The sequence below is a fragment of the Hyperolius riggenbachi genome, chromosome 3, assembly GCF_040937935.1.
Source record: "Hyperolius riggenbachi isolate aHypRig1 chromosome 3, aHypRig1.pri, whole genome shotgun sequence".
NCBI lineage: Eukaryota > Metazoa > Chordata > Amphibia > Anura > Hyperoliidae > Hyperolius > Hyperolius riggenbachi.
In genome coordinates this window covers 412488385-412510844 of record NC_090648.1, presented here as the reverse complement: position 1 = coordinate 412510844, position 22460 = coordinate 412488385, and the positions used below count along the sequence as shown (strand labels likewise).

Sequence of the window (22460 nt, the reverse complement as noted above, 5' to 3'; positions counted from 1 at the left end):
TCAGGCCCAGGCTTCTCTCCCTTTAAAATTCTATTGAATGCTTTCCTTAGGTGCGGTGAGAGAATGCCCGCAAATTTCTTGTAATAGAAGGTCAGAAAACCATCTGAGCCAGGTGCCCGTTTGTCTTTAAAGGGACTCCGAGCAATGCAAAAACTATGGAAAGATGCATATCATTTTAAAGCACTCTTTCTCCTCTTTCCAATGATATATAAACCGCCACCCTACGCCTTTTAGTTTTCGCTATTTTCGCGATTGAATTTGGCGTGGCCGCAATTTCAATCGCGAAAATAGAGAAAACTAAAAGGCGTAGGGCAACAATTTATGTGTTGTCAGAAAGAGGAGAAAGAGAGCTTTAAAATGATATCCATCTTTCCATAGTTACATTGTATTACACAGGGCGACTTTTTCTCAAAGTCAGCAGCTCCATTCAGCAGAATGGAGCTGCTGACTTTAGGAAAAAGTCGCCCTGTGTAATACAATGTAACTATGGAAAGATGGATATCATTTTAAAGCTCTTTTTCTCCTCTTTCTGACGACCCCTAAATCGTCGCCCTACGCCTTTTAGTTTTCTCTATTATTGCGATCGAGATCGCAGCCGCAGCAATTTCAATCGCAAAAATAGCGAAAACTTAAAGGCGTAGGGTGGCGATTTATATATCATTGGAAAGAGGAGAAAATCAGAGTTAGTACCTGCTAACGCTGTTTTGAACAATCCTTCAGGGCAAGGTGAGACGTTGCCCCACCCAAACGCAGGAACAAGCAGCACTTCCCCTATAAAACAATCACATGGTTAGTCCACCCTCAGTGCTTTTAACCCAAGTACCCGACAGGTGAACATCCACTAACCCACATACGTGCTACTATATGACATAGACAATAAACACCCGGGTGGGATCGTTGCCCTGAAGGATTGTTCAAAACAGCGTTAGCAGGTACTAACTCTGATTTTTTCCCACAATCCTTCAGGGCAAGGTGAGACGATTAACAAGTAATACAACCTCAGGGTGGGACCACCGCTTGGAGAATTTTTCTTCCAAACGCCTGATCATGAGCTGAAATTGCATCAATTCGGTAATGTCGAATAAAGGTCGAAAAACTTGACCACGTGGCTGCCTTGCAGATCTGTTCTGGTGAAGCCCCTGTATTATTGGCCCATGATGCCGCCACTGCTCTAGTCGAATGAGCTTTGAATGAAGCCGGAGCTTCTAATTGCATTGCCTTATATGCTTCAACAATAGCCAACTTTATCCAATTAGCAATAGAGGATTTTGATGCCCTCTGACCTATTGTTTTCCCTGAAAACAACGTAAACAAAGAATCTGTCTTTCTAATCTCAGATGTCTTTTTTAGATATTCCATAACACATCTTCTAACATCCAAAGTGTGAAAAATCTCCTCTTACTCACAACCTGGATTGACACAAAAAGTAGGAAGCACAATTTCCTGAGATCTATGAAATTTGGACATAACCTTTGGGCAAAATTTAGGATCAGTTTGTAGTACAATTCTGTCTTGGAAATCCTGAAAATATGGATTCTTTACAGATAACGCTTGAATTTTGCTAATTCTCCTGGCTGAAGTGATTGCCACTAAAAACACCGTTTTCAATGTGAGCAATCTAAAGGAGCAATGTTCTAAAGGTTCAAACGGTTCTTTACATAAACCTTTGAGCACAATAGATAGATCCCATGGGGACACATAAGGTCTAAAGATCGGAGACTTCCTAGACAGGGCCTTAAAAAACCTCATAATTAAAGGTGAGGAAGACAAAGGCAACCCAGAAAACGCAGAAAGTGCTGCAACTTGTACTTTCAGTGTACTTATTGAGATACTCTTATCCCAGCCTTCCTGAAGAAACTCCAGAACCGCTGGGATTGACAAGCTATTAAACTTTGAATTTTGCAGCCAAGAATGAAATGTTTTCCAGTATTTCATATATATTTTTCTTGTCACCAGTTTGCGACTACTAATCAAAGTAGATGCCACTTTGTCTGACACCCCCAATCCTCTAAGTAACCTTAGTTCAGGATCCACACTGCTAGACTCAGATAATCTGGGTGAGGATGCCATAGCGGACCCTGATACAGTAGATCTGACCTGATTGGGAGTATCCAAGGCTCCTCTACTATCAATGATTTCAGAGTTGCAAACCAACTTCTCCTTGGCCAGAAGGGAGCAATCAATATTAATTTCCTTCTGCACTTTCTCCATTTGCTGATTACTGCTGGAATCAAATTCAATGGAGGGAAAGCGTACAGCAGCGGAAACTCCCAGTTCTGATTGAATGCATTTACTGCTAAACAATTGTCTCTCGGGTTCAGTGAAAAGTACTTCTGAACCTGCGCATTTTCTTCTGTGGCTAAGAGATCTACTTCTGGAAGACCCCATTTCGCCACTATCTCTGCAAACACCTCCTTGTTGAGAGACCACTCTGAGGCCAGAAACTGATTGCGACTCAATGTGTCTGCCTCCACATTCAAGGTACCCTTGAGATGTACCGCTTTCAAGGACAATATGTTCTTTTCTGCCCATGAAAAAATCTGTTCTGCCATCTGTTGTAACAACTGGGATCTTGTACCTCCCTGTTTGTTTATAAACGCCACGGTCGTCACATTGTCTGATTGGACCAGCACATGGCAGTTGGCTACCTCGTGTTGTACTTGCAGCAGAGCCATGTTTACTGCTGTTAACTCTCTCCAATTCGATGACTTTTGGGATTCCCATTTGGTCCACTTTCCTTGGACCGCTAGGTGCCCTACATGAGCTCCCCATCCCCACGCACTCGCGTCCGTGGTAAGGATCCTTTCCACTGGTTCCTTCCAAAGTCTGCCTTTCCTCAGGTTGGACTCCTCCAACCACCATAGCAGAGACGATACAACCATTTGTTGAATCGTAATTTTAAAGTCTAATGTCTGGGGACGTCCATCCCAATTTTCCAACAGACATTTCTGCAACAGCCTTATATGTGCTAATGCCCACGGCACTGCCACAATTGTTGAAGTCATTAGACCCAGCACTCGAGAGATCTCTCTGAGTGATACCTTTGGATCCTTTATTAAAGACTGTATTGCCAGTATTAATTTTTCTATTTTTTCCGGTGGCAAAAAAATCATTTGTCTTTTTGTATCTATACTCATTCCCAAAAACACTGTTTCCTGTTTTGGAATTAGCATGGATTTTTCCAAATTTATAATCCACCCTAGAGATCTGAGATGATCTGAAACCATCTCTAAATGATTTTCCAGTTCCTGTACTGAACTTCCTAGAATCAACAAGTCGTCCAGATAAGGAATGATCTGAATTGACTTTTGTCTTAGAGGAATCAATGCCTCTCCCAGAACTTTGGTAAAAATTCTTGGGGCAGAGGTGATTCCAAACGGGAGGCAAACGAATTGGTAATGGTTTACAATTCCGTTTACTTTTACGGCAAATCTCAGAAACTTTTGGGATTGCCTGTGGATTGGAATATGCCAATATGAGTCTCTGAGATCTAGTGACGCCATAAAGGCCCCTGGAAATAACAGATCTCTCACGGAAAAAATTGATTCCATTCTGAATCTTTTCTTTTTCATGAACGGATTTAACTTTTTTAGATTTAGGATCAGTCTGTATTTGCCTGACGTTTTTTTTACAACAAAAATTGTGGAGTAAAACCCCTCCTTTTGTTCCACTTTCGGAACCCTTTTTATCACTTTCTGACTTAACATATTTTCTAGAATTCTGAGAATCTCTGGAACCAGATCTGGTTCTTTTGGAGACTTTGTGATTACAAATTTTGACGGCGGAGGATGACCAAACTCTATTCGATAACCGAATCTTATCAGTTGTCGTATAAATGGACTTCCTGACATCAGAGACCATTTTAGAGTGAAGTACCTTAATCTTCCTCCCACCGCCTGGAATGAGTCATTGTGATTTAGGCTGTGTTTCAGGGTTTTTGGATTTAAATCCCCCTCTCGCAGACCTATCAAAGGTCCATCTTTTACCTCTTTTTTGATTTTTAAAAGATTCCTTTTGCTCATTTGCTGGCTTCCGAAAAAACCTCTTTTTAGGAGTCTGTTTTTGTTTTTTCGGAAAAACCTTCTTCTTATTAGCTGTTCTTTCCAGAGCCAAATCTAACTCTGGACCAAACAGTAAATCTCCTGAGAATGGAACTCCACAAAGTCTGTTCTTTGACGTTAAGTTGCCGTCCCATGTTTTCAACCATAAGGCTCTGCGGCCTACATTAACCAGAGCTGTCGTTCTTGCAGTGAACCTGACAATCTCTGCTGACGCATCTGCCAAATAGGCAGCCGCTTTTGTAAGTATAGTAATGGAATTCAACAATTGTTCCATAGGAGCACCTGCTAAAATACTAGCTTTTAACTGATTTATCCAGAGCTCCAACGTTCTGGATACACAAGTAGCAGCCACAGCAGGCCTAAATGTAGCCGCACTGGCCTCCCACGATCTTTTAAGATAAGCATCAATCTTTTTTATCAATTGGATCCTTTAGATCTCCCAAATCCTCAAAAGCCAAATCCCCCTGTTTGGTTACCTGAGAAAAGGGCGTATCTAATTTTGGACATTTGTCCCAGAGAACTGTATCTTCAGCCGAAAAGGGAAATCTCCTTTTTATGGCTTTAGACAACAAAAGCCTCTTTTCAGGCTCATTCCATTCTTTCACAATTGTTTGTTTAATAGCTTTATGGACAGGAAAAACAAGGCCTTCTTTTTCTTCCATACCTTTATAAAGTTGATCATGTAATGACAAGTTTGAAACTACGTCTTTATTTAATTCTAACGTTTCATAGATTGCTGAGATTAATGTCTCAGTATCTTCAATGCGGAATTTAAACCTTGAAGAAGTTTCTGCCTCCAACTCTCTGGATTCAGATTCTTCTGAACTATTTTCAACCTCAATTGGTTCCTGACCATCTTTATCGGGTAAAGCAGGCTCAGAAACAACCTGAGCAGATGATGTACCTGCCTCTGTAATGGAGGATTTGAAGGAAGCTAAAGAAGCATTGATTTCCTCTCTAAAAGCCTGCAACGTGTCCTGAATGGACGACCCAGGCTGTTCCCCCAACACTTTTTCCATACATAATTGGCACAAAGTTTTAGCATATGGCAATGGAATTTTTATATTACAAACAGGACATCTTTTGTAAGTAGGACGCTTTGGCCTTTCTGACGACTCTCCAGATTTTGCCTAGAATGAAACAAATCAAACGGCAAAATAATGAACCACCTGTAACTTTAAGAACACTTTTCTTAACAATTGCCAAGTATATAGCCTATTCCTCCATATGCGCATACTGAACAAATATACCTTTAACCATAAGATATATACAGCCACAAAAAGAGAATGACCCCACCATCTCACCTTCTGGGCGGCTGAGGTGCTGTCCGTTTTGTCAGAAGTTGACATGGTTATGTCCAACACAAAACGCCGTCTCAATGAAAGCACCTGCTCAGCCCGCGCTTCCTCCCTTATACTTCCTGCCTATGACGTCACAAGAGGCGGGGACCGAAGAACCATAGAGACGCTGGCATAAAAAGCGTCTTCCGGCATACCCGCCGGAAGTTACGCATACCGGAAGTCCCATGCGAACCATTGGCCGCCTGGACCAGCCGCCGACGCGGCTGCACGCTTACCACACCAGCCAACGGTCAGCACGGCGTACCTGATGGCCACCAACAACCCATTCTGCCACTGCAGTCTTCTCCTCCTGCCGCCTCCGTTACAGACAGTCCGGGGAAATCGCGCCCTCCACACTTGCTCCCCATCAGCCTGGGAGAGAAAGGTAGGCTACCCACATAGTATCCAGCATGGGGTAGTAGGCTAGACTGCCTCAGTTCCACAGTCTCAGCCACCCACGGGAATTCAACCTGCAGCCCAGCACACAGATCCAACTCCCAGGGGAGATGCTGACCTGCCTGGACGCAGGAACAAACAGCACAGAGGGTGGACTAACCATGTGATTGTTTTATAGGGGAAGTGCTGCTTGTTCCTGCGTTTGGGTGGGGCAACGTCTCACCTTGCCCTGAAGGATTGTGGGAAAAAGAGAGCTTTAAAATGATATGCATCTTTCCATAGTTTCTGCACTGCTCGGAGTCCCTTTAATGATTGGATAGCTTGCAAAACTTCTTCTTGGGTGATCGTTTGTTCCAGGATCTGCTTAAAGCCGCCGTCAATGGGAGGTTGAGATATAGATTGTGGTATATTATTAAAGTGACAGTGAAGTGAAAAAAAAATTACGATGTAATGATTTGTATTTATAATAATGATAATTAATAGAACATTAGTATCAAAGAAAATAGTATCATATTTTATTTTTTAGATATATTAGATATATAGCTTTTTTGATAACATTGCATAGTTACAATTTGCAATTACAAGCCACTCTCTGTATTTTAAACTATAACACAAGCAGAGCAAATGACTCTTTGGACTTCCCAGTAGTAAAAATGTTATCTAAATCTGTCCCTGACTGTTTGATGTATAAATGGTCCAGAAAGCAACAACTAAATTGGTCATGGAGCTCAGATAAGCTCTTTTGCATAGATAACTGAAGTTTCTTAACTCTTCCTGTACTGGAAACAATATATGTGCTGCTAATGTTCTATTTCTTAGCTGTACTAGACATACAAATCATTATATCATAAGTTTATATTCACTTCAGATTCCCTTTAAGCAGCTCAGGATTGGTGGTTACAGAAGGTTGGTAGATTTTTGCAAGACCCCTGTGGAAAATGTCCACTATGTGATACTACTATTTCACCTACTTTTCGGTACTTTTTCAATTGCAGGGTGCTGAAAAATTATTTTAATCAGTAAATGGAAAAAAAAATATCACTTAGGAGAAAATATGGGAGAAAAGTAAATTGAATGAGGTGAATGATGTCTTTTTACAGACAGATGCTCCATTTATATATTGTAATTTCTAATATGCTACTGTTTACAGCAATTCGGGACAATGGGCTAAATTCACAAAGCATTACTGCATGTAGTGAAGCAGAAAACAACTGATGTTACCAAAAATTTTGTGAAATGTCCATTCATAAAGGCGGTTACCGCATGAAAAGCTAAAATTACTGACTAGTAAGGTAAATTACAAAACCTGTGAGGTAAATGACCAAACTTGTGAGGCTAATACCCCATAAATGTCAATTCACCAGTGCAATAAAACAAGTGAGATATTCCATATGTGAGATATTCCATGGTCTGTAAGATAACAACCCTCCATTTGTGAGGCTACAGAAGGGTGTTAAGGAGAGAGAAGGGGCAACAGAAGGTAGAGAAAAGTGGAAAGTGAATTAAACTATTCAGGAAAGTAAGAAAATTAATAAAATCATTTTACCTGTTGTAAAACACAAATCCCCACTATTTTTGTATCATACATGAAAATGGTTAATAAGATGCTAATGGTTTTGAGCTGATAAAAATGTTATTGTAATTTTATGCAGCTTGGACTTACTATTTACTTGTTAGTATTCTGTAATAACAAATGATTTCTGTATCAGTGGCTGGTCTCCTGTGTCAAAAATCAGCCACTGATACAGGAGACCAGGGTTCAAATCTTAGCTCCTCCTGTTGAGTAAACCAGCACCTATTCAGTACGGGGACCTTGGGCAAGTCTCCATAACACTGCTACTGCATACTGAGCGCACCTCTAGTGGCTGCAGCTCTGGCGCTTTAAGTCCACCAGGATTTGGCTTCCATTTTCCATGCACTGCAATAATCCACCAAATACCAAAATAAATCCCACATGAATCATTAACCTCTTCAGGACCACAGTGTTAAACCCCCTAAAGACCAGGCCATTCTTTGAAAAATAGGCCACTGCAGCTTTAAGGCAAAGCTGCAGGGCCGCACAACACAGCACACAACTGATTCGTCCCACTCCCCCCCCCCCCGCTTTTCTCCCCACCAACAGAGCTCTCTGTTGGTGGGGTCAGATCGCACCCCGGATGTTTGTTTATTTATTTATTAATATTTATGTTTAATTTTTTGATAAATTTCCCTGCTTGATAAATTCCCCCGCTCATAATCCCCCCGGGCCGACTCCCGACCCGGGGGGATTATGAGCGGGGGGACCCGGCGGAGTGGCACGGAGGGCGCGGACGGCGTCCTCCGTGCCTGAAACGAAGAGGCAAGTAATTAACTTTTTTTACACAGTTGGCCTCGTAAGTCCTTTAATGAACTGAGCTCATGTGTGGAGATGAGTGTCTGAATGGATTCTCTCAAGGTGGTTTAATAATTTACCAAACTGTTACTGCATGTGTAAAAAATCTTAGCAAATGCACAACATTTTTTTTTTTACCGCATGAGGTAATGAACTGCAAGTGAAAATATTTACCAAACAGGTTTTAGTGAATTGAGCCCATTGTGTGGAGCTGAGTGTCCGAGTGAGCAGGCACTGCCCCATCTCCTCCCAACCAACACTCTGCAGGCAGGGAAGAAACTGTTCTCTCACAGAGTGCGCCCTGGAGCTGCTGTAAACTTCTTCACAAAGACAAGAAGAAAGCCATAGCTACTACAATTACTGTCAAATAAATTGCATAAATACTGTATCTTATGCTGGGGATACACGGTACTTTTTTTTTATCAATCGAGCCGCTGATGGCTCGATTGATAATTTCCGACGTGTCCGATCCAGCAGGACAATAGAAGAAACGAGCGGAAGATAAGAAGCCGCTCGCGGGGACGAGCGGGAATTGATCCGGGTGCCTGTGGGACGCGCCGGAATCTATCGAGCGGCTCGATACACGGTACAAAACGTACAGTGTATCCCCAGCATTATACTGTGAGGAGATATATTTTAAAAATAGCTTTGTATAAAATGAGACTATTTGTAAAAATGGCCAAGGAGCACATTTAAAGTTAAAGACGCCTTACACATTAACTACTCAAAAGAAAAATAAGAATACTGAAACAACTTCCTTAAAGCCCAACTAAACCTAAAATTGAATTCTAATAGAAATTAAGATGGAAAAGGAATACAGTATAAATAATGTCCTGAAACCAACTGCTAAACATTGCCAAGGGTGCTTGAAACTGTATCACATTACATGCTGCACATATTCATGTGAATCAATCTGGTGGTCATCTCTCCTCTGCCCGTGCTGAGTGCTAGCAGGTGCCTGTATGATGCACAGGAGCAGCTGACAGGCGGTAGGCTTACTGCCTTCAACCTCCTCTGTGAAAAAGGCCTAAGGGCTGTATCACACCAAAAAGCATTGTACAATTAGCGATTTTGTTTTTCTATACTTTCCATAGTGTAATCGAAATAGCTGCAAAAATTCTACTTGTAATGCCTTTGCAATTTTTATAAAACAAATCACTTCAGTGTAAAATAGCCCATTTGATTTCAGTAACCAAGCGCTTTTCAAAATGCTAGCCATTTGAAAATTGCTGAAATATGCGCTTGGTGTAAAAGAGCCCTTAGCTAGAAAGGGCAAGAGTTTGCAAGGAGAATGACTTTGGCATATGTATAAGCGGTCTTGTGACGGTTATTGTGTGTTGGGATATGCCATTCTCATAGCATGGTGCTGACAGTTAGTGTAAAGAGCTGCAGATGTGTGTCATAAGACAATGTATACATGTCCCTGTGCTTGAAGCAACCTGTAACAAAAATGTCTATGTCGCAAGATCCCCTTTGTCATCCATGAGGCGAAATATGATTAAAACAATGGTGTCTTTTTTTCTACACAACTTCAGTGGCACAACCACTAACCATAGCACCCACTGCTGTGGTCTGACAAGACGTAAGCAAGGATTGACAGTTTTTGCTTCCAAGCAAACACTTCGGGCCCGTTTCCACTAGGAGCGGTGCGATGCGGCTACATAGCCGCATCGCACCACGTGTATGCTGAAACACATGCACGCCAATGGAAGAGTTTCCACTGCATGCATGTCGTGCGGAGCGGTGCGATTCGAGAATTTGCAGCATGCTGCAGATTCTCGCACGGCCGCATCCGCCCGCAGCTGCATCCTATCCCTTCAATTCACTTCCGCATCGGGAGATGCGGAAGTGACGCGATGCGGCTAGGTAGCCGCATTCGCATCACTTTAGTAGTGGAAACAGGCCCTTACTAAACTCAGGCCATGTCTGCAGAATCACTAGTATTTTTCAATATTTTTCAGCTAGAGAAAACCTTTGGCTGTCCAAACACAGATCAAGTTTTCAAGCAAATTACACCACGTTGATCGAATTAGCCTGATTATCTCAGCCCCAACATACTGGATAGTGTATTGGTTAAGGGCTCTGCCTTTGACATGGGAAACCAGGGTTCAAATCCTGGCTAGGGCCAGTACCTATTCAGTAAGAAGTCCTTGGGCAAGACTTCCTCGCACTGCAGGGCGGCACCTTGAGTGCATCTCAGTGGCAGCAGCTCTTAAACGCTTTGAGTCCAACAGAAGAAAAGCTCTATACAAATGTTAGGATTATTAAGATTATTATATCAAATCAATTAGCTTTCTTTTCTCGATTATCGTCAACTATGTGGAGAGAGGAATAACGCAGGATTGCTGGGTGTATAGTGTTGCAGTGCATTGAGAAGAACAACACTAAAAGTTACATCGACTCTTGAATACATTTCTGCTGCAACCTAATATAGATATAGTAGAATCGATCACAGACTACTCAATGAGTTTTTGGAATGATTGATTGCTTTTGGCAGGCATTTTTAAATGATGACTCGAGCTATAGTGGTTGATGGACCAAAGTGAGGTAATATTGCTTTTACTGACAGGTCTGCTTTAACCCAATGATATACTCTTTAAATGGACATTAAGTGTGTAAGCTCACAAAAGAGGTCTGTGAACTGATGTTTGGGATTTTCATATACCTTGCTTTCTCAACACTTAGACCTCTGGCAGATATGAATTATTTAATTAACTAAAAACCTCAGATTTTGCATGAGTGGTACTTTAAAGGATACATCCAGGCAGAATAAAAAAAAACAAAATCCACTTACCTGGGGCTTCCTCCAGCCATTGGCAGACGTCCTGGGCCGTCGCCACAGCTCCAGTGGCTCCCAGTGTCTTCCGCTGCAGAAGCCGACCTCGCCAGTTCGGCTTCCTGTGCGTTCCATTGAGCGGGTCACATTATCTGGCCAACGCCATCAGGTCTGTACTGCGCAGTACAATCCCGATGAGGTCAGTCAGACCACGACCCGTGCGGTGGAACGCACAAGAAGCCGACCTGGTGAGGTCAGCTTCTGCAGCGGAGGACAGTGGGAGCTACCGGAGCTGCGGCGAGGGTACAGGACGGCTGCCAGGGGCTGGAGGAAGCCTCAATTAAGTGGATTTTGTTTTTTTATTCTGCCTGGACCTTTCCTTTAAATTTAAAACAAGAAGTCTCCACTGTCAAAACGATTCTATGGTGCATAAGTGTATTGCTCATAATGACTCAAAAAGGCTTGAACAAAGCTCAAATTTCATCCAGGAACTGTAACTTTTCCATTTAAGTGAAATATTGCTGAAAGAAGTACTCACTGATCCAGTGTCTTATAGTAAATGTCCAGATCCTTGTTGGCCAGCTCTGTGGTTCTCATAGTAATCATCTTCTCTCTATGCTGCTCTTCGGCATCCTTGTATTGGGGTTCCCGAAGCTCCTTCTTAAACCGCAGGATTTCTTCCTCAAATCCTCTCTGTCTGCCAAGGGCCAGGCTGTGGTTTGTTTTCAGCGTATCAATTTTGTTTTCCAGTTCTTGATATTCACTAAGAAGCAAAAACAGACAATAAAAAAAACTTGAGCTCAAACATCCCTATCGACACTAACAAGTCCTCTGTTTCCAAGTTCCTGTCACTTACCACCTCCTTTGAGCTTACACTGTTGTCCACCACTACAACCCATGTTGGTGGCCACACACTTGACCTAATCTTCACTAGATGCTGTTCCCTATCTAACCTCACTAATTCTGCCCTCCCACTGTCTGAACATTACTCACTCAAATTCACTCTCCTTCTGTCCAGACACCACACAACCCCACAGCAAACTTTTATACAAGAGTACAGAAACATTTGCAACTTAACCTTAAAGTGCACCAAAACTGAGAGGGATATGGATGTTTCCTTTTAAGCAATACCAGTTCCCTAGCAGTCCTCCAGTAATGGCTGAATCACACACCTGATCAAGCATGCAGCTTATCCAGTCTGACTTCAGTCAGAGCACCTGATCTGCATGCTTGTAAAGGGGCTGTGGCTAACAGTGTTAGAGACAGAGGATCAGCAGGAGAGTTAGGCAACTGGTATTATATAAAAGGAAAAATCCATATCCTTCTCAGTTTAGGTTCGCTTTAGGGCACTATCCACCTTCTCTGCATCCTCTACTCGCTTTAACCTCTTTTACTGACCCTGATCTAGCTATTATCACAAGACCTTAACTCCAGCCTTTTATTGTGAGGTTTTCACCACCGTGGTCTACCGTTGCCAAGCCCATCGACAACCCTGGCTCAAAGAGGGGATCAAACTACTAAGATACTGCTCCCAGTTAGCTGAATGACGCTGGTGAAAAAGTGATTTGCAATAAAGGGGCCTATACACTGGTTGATTTCAGCCATCAATCAGAAATTGATTCTATCATTGCATTGGATCTAATGGTCCAATAATACATTTAGATCAATTTCCAATAGATTTAATTCTGAAATCGATTGGAAATCTGTTCCTAGTGTGTGGAACACATCAGAGAGATTCCTGTCAGATTCGACTTTGACAGGCATCAGATGATGGTCGAATCTGCTGCAAATCTATACGTGTATGGCCCCCTTAAGATTTCCAAAGTTAAAAAGAGGCTTTTACACACACTGGGCCCTCTCTGCAGCCAAACACTCATACTTCTCTCCCTTAATCTCTTCATGGTCCCACAACCCTAAACTACTCTTCCCTACACGTCCCTCCTCCGGCCCCAACTCCACCTCCCACTCCCTGCATCTCAGTCGAAGACTTTGTTTCCTACTTTTAGTGACAAAATCACCAACATCAGGAAAAGCTTCACCCAGCAGCCTCCTCCCTCTACACTCTATATACACTCTATACAAACTGTCTTCTCACCACTATCTGAACTCACAGTCTCATCTCTCCACCACGTTCCACTACATGCCGGCCTTTCCTAACCCCAGACACTGCCAAACTCCTTGTCCATGTCCTCATCATCTCCCGCCTGGACTACTGCAACATCCTCTTGTCAGGCCTTCCTCAAAACCGCATCACCCCCCTACAATCCATCATGAACGCAGCAGTCAGACCAATCTACTCCTCCCACCGCTCTGTCTCCACAACTGTCACCCCTGTTTAATGACCTCCAATCTGAATTCCGCTCCAGTTAATCAACTGAAACTGCCCTGCTCAAAGTAACCAATAACCTGGTAACTTGCTAAATCTAAAAGACTCTATATTCATTTCCCTAGATCTCTCCTCAGCATTTGACACATTGGACTATCTTTTCCTCCAGATTCTTGTTCATGGGCATTCAGGGTCTTTCCCTCTCCTGGCTCTCCTGCTTTATCTCAGACAGGGCCTTCAGAGTCACTCTCTCTAGCACCACCTCCTCTCTCACGGTTGAAGTTGCCCAAGGCTCAGTCGTCAAACCTCTCCTCTTCTTTATCTACACTTAGGGTCTTGGTCAGCTCATCAGTTTCTTTGTTTTCCAGTACCACATATATGCTGATCACTACCAAATCTACCTTCCTTCCTGACTGGCTCAATTCAATCTCCTTCTTCATGTCCTCTCATTTTCGGAAACCCAACATGGACAAAACCGAAACGGTCATCTTTCCACCCCACAATTTAACTCCCTCTCCAGACAAAACTATCTTTGTTGATGGCATTTCAATAACACCGTCCCCCAGGCATGCTGCCTAGTTGTAATACCAGCCTTGACTCTCTCATTCAAACCACACATTGACAAACTATACTCCTCTTGTCATCTCCACCTAAAAAATATCTCCCGCATCTGCCCATTTCTCACTCAGTGCCCATTTCTCACTCAGGACACTACCAAACTTCTTGTGCATGCCATGATTACTTCACAACTACACTACTGCAATTCTCTACTCTGTGGCCTACCTGCTAACTCATCTGTAGCGTGCCATTGGCCTACAGGAGGGGGTTACAGGCAGTACGCCATTTTGCCTTCACCACTTGGGTGCAACACCTGCAGTCACAACCCACTACTATCCAGTGCCAACCTTATTGAACCCTATGAGTGCCATCTTTTGAGTTTAGTATAGCACTTAAGTGTCTAATATTTATAATGATCTTCCCCCCCCCCCCCCCAATAATTATAGAGACTCCTATTACAGTTTCTGCTTTTTAGCATACCCGAATAGTGCCCATGATGAGTCAGTAATTTATGAGGACAAACATGCAGGTTGGATCTACGAGCAGTGTGTCAGACATTGAGGTGTGAGAGTGCAGCAGTCTGTATTGTATAATTATTATACTAATTATTAGGACATAATAGATTTGCTGAAGATACATAGCAAGAAAGGACCTGGTTTCAGGTTAGGAGGAGAACAAATCGAGCGGGATGCTGTAAGTGACCTGGCCATACGCAGCCTGCCTGCTGCCTTTCTTGAGCAAATCATCGGTTGCTGTTTGTGAGTGACATTCTTTTAATTTTTCCATTAAATGTTTGATTTTATGCTGTTTTCCCTGATGATCTCACAATAGCCAGCATGTCTGAAGTTATATAGGAATTTGCCCACCTCTGCAAACATCCAGAGAGCCCCACACCTATTGGGGGTTCAGCACCGTGTGCATACACAACACCCTTTGCAGTGACTCACGTCCAGTGTGATATTGTGATAGATCGTACTCAAAGTGTAAAAGTGTTACACCATTTAGTGTCTTGTTTCTGCAAGATAACTTTGACACGCTCAGTGCAAGACTGGTGGCAGATATACCTTTCTGTCTGGAAGACTAAAACATGCTTAAGCAGAGTGCAGCAGTCTGTATTGTATTCCAATTACTCTGATGGCGTATAAACTGCAGCGCCCCAAATTTAAGTTAAAGAAACTGGAGCTTTTTTTCTAGTTGGGCAAATTCAGAGTGTTGGATTTAACCGCAGTCCAGAAGCGTGACCTTTGCCACTTATTTACCACTTATTGTAAACCTAATCTGTCCTGCTGGTCACTCTCATGCCTTCACTGTTACCCCGCTGGATGGCAATGTAAGGCGAGCAGGCTGGGTAATAGTAGCAAAAGGTGGCCTGTAATGCTAGGTACACACCATACAATTTCCTAGCAGATTTATGTGCCAGATTGATTATTTCCAACATGTCGATTTTTCAATCGTTTTTAATAGTTTTATTGGTCTTCATAGAACCGAATGAAGATCGATTGAAAAAAATTATCAGAAAATCGAAAAATCAATCGAAATTCAGATCGGTCATGATGGAAATAATCGATCTGGAAGGTAAATCTGCCATAAAATTGTATGGTGTGTACCTAGCATAAAATTTTGGACCATTGCAAACTAAGACAGAGCTGTGTAGTGGAAGTTAAATTTATTACAACCAATGGGAGCAGTCATGGCAGTCATATTTTTTTCAAGACACAATATACTTACTTTCTGAGTTGTGCAGCTTTCATCTGCCCCATTTCCTTTAACAGCTGCTCCCGTTCCTGCTCTACCTTCTTAAGTTCTTCCAGTCGCTTTCTAAGTGTTAAATTGTCCTGGAGGCATCGTTCCTGTATCTACAGTAGTATAGATATAATCAGTGCATCCATATCAATCATCCTTAGTATTCTTGCAAATTAAAGCAGACTTGTACTATGTTAGTGAAAAATGCAAAGACGCTAGAGTGCAGCAACATCAGCGTTACCTTCATGGGTGCGACTCTGAGAAACTCCCTCTGATCCTCACAGTTAGGATGGATTTAAAAAGAAACCGTGGCCAAGAATTGAACTTTATCCCAATCAGTAGATAATACCCCCTTTAACATGAGAAATCTATACCTTTTCACAAACTGATCATCAGGCTGATATGTGTCTGATATTGTGGTGAAACCCCTCCCACAGGAAACTGTCAGGACCATGGTCCTGACAGTTTCCTCTCTGTGAACCTCATTATATTGTGGGAATAACTGTTTACAGTGGATTCCAACTGCCAAAAAAGCAAGCAGCAGCTACTTCTAGTGACATCACCTGCCAGCCGTAAAAATGTCACCATGTGATAAATGTCAGAATGTAAATCAGGGAGAGGAAAGCTTTTACAATGGGCAAACACTGACTAAATCATTTATACATAACTAGGGGACCTAAGCCCGTTAAAAAACGGGCTCCAGGTCTGTCCCACATGTCAGTGCGCATGCACGCACCCGCCGCGCGCGACCTCACACGCGCGCCCGCATGCACGCCTTGCTCACCAACAGCTGCCCGCCCCTGTCCTTCTCCTGTCCTAACACATGCGCAGTAGCGCAAAACCACGGACACACAGACAGGAGGATGATGATGCAGGGAGACTATGGGTTTTATTATATAGGACTATTGTAAAAAAGCACTTTTTTATTTCATTATTTTCATTGGTGTTCCTCTTTAAGGAGGAAGGAGATTTGGTGGTTATAGTTTCATCTCTTCCTACATCATGTACCACTTACAGTATTGGGGCAGGAGGGGAAGGGGGAGAGTCTAAGTAAGTAAGCTTTGCGCTGGTTCACCCTAGGGCACTTTTCAGTGCTTTGCTCATCCCTGGCGATAAGCAAAATCGCTGTGGAAATGTATCCCTATGGGGATACACTGCAGCGTCTGCGATTTGCATAAATCACAAACGCGCTGCACGCAGCATTTTGGGGGAGATCAGGATGTGTATGTGACTTCCATATACCGTTGACAGATCAAAATATCCCTAATGAGGAATGTATCTCACTAGCTATATAAAAAAATATAAATAAATATTTAGCTAAATATTTATAATATAAATATAAAATGAGATGTCAACAGCACCGCTAAAGTGAAAAATTAGCTCTTTTATTTGTGCAATAAAATCACATGTCAAGAATAGGCTGAGGGCTGAGGGATGCCCTCAGCCTATTCTTGACATGTGATTTTATTGCACAAATAAAAGAGCTAAGTTTTCACTTTAGCAGTGCTGCTGACAGCTAATTTTTGCTACTTTTGAACTCGGTGGGCAACGAGTTCTAATCAGCTATAGCACGCTGGTCTCCAATTTTGAGTGCTGGGACTAACATTTTTACATAATATACCGGTAAATATAATTTATAATAATATAAAGCTAAATATAATCTGCTACACAAAATATTATGATAAACGTGTAAAGCCTTGGGCAGACAGTAGAGAAAACTTGGCCGAGATGATTGCTCTATGCCATCTTGGGGCACAGATTGTAAAGCAGTTCCATGAAAAATTCAGCTTTTTTCTCAGCATTAAATTGTCTAATAATACTTGGAGACTTTCCACTACCGGGGTAACAGATAACATTCATAATTACAATCTGGTGTGATAAGTTAGATAGTGGTATACATTCAGTTTTCCTACTTGAATAAGAGCGGTGAAACAAAATCACTGAGGGGTTAAGGGTTCCGAGTTTCTTGGTAACAGAGGAGAATACACTTCTTAACCTTTGATGACTGAACAATTCCATAGTACGTGGTGAAGTTAAAATCTGTAGAGTTTCATTTCAGACATGTAGGAAATTCCTCTGCCTCACTGTGTTTAAAAGGGAGTTTTAAAAAAAGGACTAAAAGCTTGATGTAAAACCCTTAACTGAATTTCCCTACAGTTTTCATTAATCGTTGCAGTTTCCAGTGCCGCCCAGCCTGATTGCATCAGTTCTAGGAGATCTTGTGGTTCCATATTTACTAATAATGACCATATTTTTTACGTTAGAAACAAGTAAATCTGCAAACTAAACTTATTTCATAAATGAGAATAACTAAGTAATTATCTCTTTATGTCAGAATTTGTTAGTAGAGACTATAACTAAGACAGTGAGAACTGTTCTCTATAACCTATTATATACAAATAAAATCTGATATTTGCATGCAGTGCATTACCGGATGACTTGCACACATACCGTACCCAGAAAGTGAGACACTCTTTCAATGTAAAGTTTATCTCACTGATATGGTTGGACTGCACTGATTTCACACAGTGTGAACTGTCGAGTCAGTTGCAATTAGATCGTATAATGCTGGATACACACTACGAGATTTTATGGTCGATTTACTGTCCGATCAATTATTTCCAACATGTCCGATCAATTATTTCCAACATGTCCGATTTGCTTTCCGATCGATTTCCGAGCATTTCCCGATCGATTTCCTATTGAAGTTAACGGAAATCGATCGGAAAACGGCCTGGAATCAATCGCAAAGCAAATTGGACATGTTGGAAAGAATCGATCTGACAGTAAATCGACCATAAACTCTCATAGTGTGTACCCAGCATAACAATCGCACCGCAACAGTGTAAAAGAGGCCTAATAGCACTTTACTTCCAAAATAGAGAACCTGTTTATTCCACTCATAGTAAAATGCACAGGAGCATTTTATGGCAGCAGTGGAGAGATTTGGTTAAGCTAATCTTTGTTCTAATATTACCCTCAATGAATTAATAGCATTTGTTAATAAGTTTTTTCTTAAAGAGGAACTGTAGTGAAAATAACGTAATAAATAAAATTGTTTATTTATTTTACAATATTCATTTATACATTAGTTAGCGTTTGCCCATTGTAAAATCTTTCCTCTCCCTGATTTACATTTGGAAATGTATCACTGTTGGTGACATCTTTAGTTCTGCCAAGTGATCTGTACAGAATGTTCGTCACTGTACAGGGGCAATTTAATCACACTGAGGGAGGTTTTTTTTCCACAATATCAGCCATACAGACCTCCCCAATAAATATATTTGAGAAAAGGTAAAGATTTCTTGTGGGAAAGGGGATATTAGCTACTGAATGGGATGAAGTTCCAGAGCTGCCTTCAGGGCATCGTAGGTGGGACTGCAGTATGGGACATGAGTGAGTCTGGGGCCTGGCGAACAATACCACAAACCCCACAGTTGCAAGTCTGTCACAGAATTTACAGACTGTCAGTGAGTGTGGCTGTGTTTGCCTCAGCCGGCCAATTTTGCATTGTGTTTTTCGCCATGCTTGTGTTTTGCTAGTCTCATTACAGTGAATGAGAATTACTTGTGATTTTCGCAAGCACTGCTAAAGCACTGCAATGAGAGTAATCCCATAGGGTTACATGTTTCACAGTGCTTTGCTTATTGCTGGCATAGTTTTAGTAACTTTTTCAGAGCTAATCTAGGCTTTTATCTTGCTTTTGTATGAATGACAAAGAAACCTCCTGCACATCTATATGCTTCATTAACAGAGGAAGAATCTGTAACAAATACTTGCAGTCTGACAAAGCCAGGGGTTCCCAAACTTTTTGGGTCAAGGGCCGGGTCAACATACTTCAAACTAATGGGGGGCCGGAGTATACATAATATCATGTAGAAAACATAACATTAAACGTAGGTAGTGTAAACTATTACCTGTTAACAAATGCAGCTCTTTTGTTCCCATTTAATCAAAGCAGATATTATGCCCCCAACATGGCATGTGCAGATAGTATGCCCCCCAACACAGCATGTGCAAATATTATGCCCCCAATACAGCAAGTGCAGATAGTAAAAAAATCTCTTTTCGCCAGACAGTGAAGCATACTCAGGGGACAACCTGTCGTCGAATTGGACAGCAGTGCCTCCTGATGCAGAATTGGATTGGAAGCCAGCGAATGACTGCTCACTGGCTTCTACAGTTTGTGGATGGGTGGTGCCAGCACTGCCATTCTATATGCGAGACACCAATATTAAAAGATGTAGTGGACCGCATCGATAAGTAATACATTTTGTGAGTGGGGGGCCTGTGAAAAAGCCTCGGTGGCTGCATTAGGCCCGTGGGCCTTAGTTTGAGGACCACTGGACAAAGCCATTCATACTATGTGATATCTTCCTGTTAAAGAAATGAGAACATCATTTTAAGTATTCAATAATTTAATTATTTTATGTTAATGGACAGTAATTTCTTATCTATTAAAAAGGGAAGCGCCACAGAATCAGGATACTCTCCTTTCACTTCAAGGGAGGGACAATGTGAGTATAAATTGGAGCGATATTCTCTGAAAACCTGATTAACTTGGAGGGAGCTTTGCTGTGAAGGTTTTTCTTCACATATGATTTGTGCTTTATATAGCATTGAGGGTCTTCATTTCCCAGTGCTGGTAAATATTTGTTACCATATTTAAAATAGTGGTTTGTATATAATCTAATGTACCGTATGTTGTATTTATCCACAGATGACACGTAGACCACAGCCTGGTACACACATCCAATTTTGATCGGCTAGTGATTGGCCAAATGTACCACTTTAATGTAGCATGAGAGCTTATATACATAATCTGTTCATAGTATTCAAAATCTGGTAGTCCTCATACTACATGGTGGAAGCACAATTGGCCAGTGATTGGCAAATCATAATCGAAACCTTAGGCTCCGTTTTTTTTTGGTTTGTTTTTTTACTACAGTGAGTTCCAGTGCTTTGTCTGGAACCCTGAACTTGAATCTCCTTAGACGGGATTTCTAAGTAAAACTGTGTTTGCTACAAATTGTATAAAGCCTGTCAGCACCTAAAAATCTCTACCTGGACCTTTTCAACTTCTAATATTCCAGGTTTGTATTACTTTCATGTAATTTTCTAAATGCATGGTAATCTTTATACAGAATTTTGCCAAATTGGTGGTGTAGATGTCCTGTCGGATCCTTAACGGCCCTAAATTCCCAAGAATGGCTGATCACAAAGCTTTTTTCAAGCCTCATCGCCCCTCCGCCCCTCTCCATAGCAACAGAACACATCTCTAGCGTAAAGGTTAGGGATGTGTCTGTACAGCATAGTTCCCGAAATTATCAGCCCGAGGGCGCAATTCTCACATGTGTGTACTTGGCTTCAGACTCCCCCACGATGAGGTAAGACTAGTCCAAAACCTGTCAGTTCTGTCAGATTTTAACTGCTTACTTTTGTTTAGCTGTAGTGGTCCTTTAAGTGATTTTTTCATGCAATTTATAATAAGCAGTTTCATCTTATTAAGACAGTAGTAAGGTGTCAGCAATACTGAGTTCAATGTGCAATATGGATTTTTGTATTGACTGCAAAGCCCATAATGTGTTGTGGAAAGATGTCTAATAGCAATACAAATGCGTTCTACCTACATACTTGGTGAGAACTGACTTTTACTTATATAAACAGAAATCCATATGTTTAAACTACAGTGGGGTGCGAAAGATTGGGCAACCTTGTTAATCGTCATGATTTTCCTGAACAAATTGTTGGTTGTTACGATTAAAAATATAGGAGACACACACAGTGAAATTTGCGAAGTGAAATTAAGTTTATTGGATTTACAGAAAGTGCGCAATAATTGTTTAAATAAAATGAGGCAGGTGCATAAATGTGGGAGTGTTGTCATTTTATTGATTCCAAAACCTGTAGAACTAATTATTGGAACTCAAATTGGCTTGGTAAGCTCAGTGACCCCTGACCTACCTAGACAGGTGAATCCAATTATGGGAAAGAGTATTTAAGGGGGTCAATTGTAAATTTCCCTCCTCTTTTAAATTTCTCTGAAGAGTAGCAACATGGGGGTATCAAAACAACTCTCAAATGACCTGAAGACAAAAATTATTCACCATCATGGTTTAGGGAAGGGATACAGAAAGCTGTCTCAGAGATTTCAGCTGTCTGTTTCCACAGTTAGGAACATATTGAGGAAATGGAAGACCACAGGCTCAGTTCAAGTTAAGGCTTGAAGTGGCTGACCAAGAAAAATCTCGGCTGAACAGAAGTGACGAATGGTGAGAACAGTCAACCCACCCTACAACATCATCTTGCTGCAGATGGAGTCACTGTGCATCTTTCGACCATTCGGCGCACTTTCCACAAGGAGATGCTTTATGTGAAAGTAATGCAGAGGAAGCCTTTTCTCTGCCCACAGCACAAACAGAGCCGCTTGAGGTACGTAAAGCACATTTGGACAAGCCAGCTTCATTTTGGAATAAGGTGCTGTGGACTGATGAAACTAAAATTGAGTTATTTGGGCATAACAACGCCCCGTCATGCATGGAGGAAAAACACAGCATTCCAAGAAAACCACCTGCTACGTACAGTAAAATATGGTGGTGATTCCATCATGCTGTGGGGCTGTATGGCCAGTGCAGGGACTGAGAATCTTGTCAAAATTGAGGGACGCATGGATTCCACTCAGTATCAGCAGATTCTGGAAACCAATGTCCAGGAATCAGTGACAAAGCTGAAGCTGCGCCAGGGCTAAATCTTTCAACAAGACAAAGACCCTAAACACTGCTCAAAATCCACTAAGGCATTCATGCAGAGGAACAAGTACAACATTCTGGAATGGCCATCTCAGTCCCTAGACCTGAATATAATTGAAAATCTGTGGTGTGAGTTAAAG

At 41.8% G+C, this 22460-nt stretch overlaps 1 protein-coding gene across 3 annotated transcripts in view; it reads right to left on the bottom strand.

Moving 5' to 3' along the window:
* Positions 1–22460, bottom strand: part of RAD50 (RAD50 double strand break repair protein) — a 167439-nt gene that overhangs the window by 21042 nt on the left and 123937 nt on the right. For all 3 annotated transcript variants that reach the window (XM_068277463.1, XM_068277462.1, XM_068277461.1), the window contains exons 21-22: positions 15557–15684; positions 11483–11707 (exon numbers count right to left, since the gene is read on the bottom strand). In XM_068277463.1, coding sequence (XP_068133564.1) covers positions 11483–11707; positions 15557–15684 — 353 coding nt within the window. The remainder of the gene's footprint in view (positions 1–11482; positions 11708–15556; positions 15685–22460) is intronic.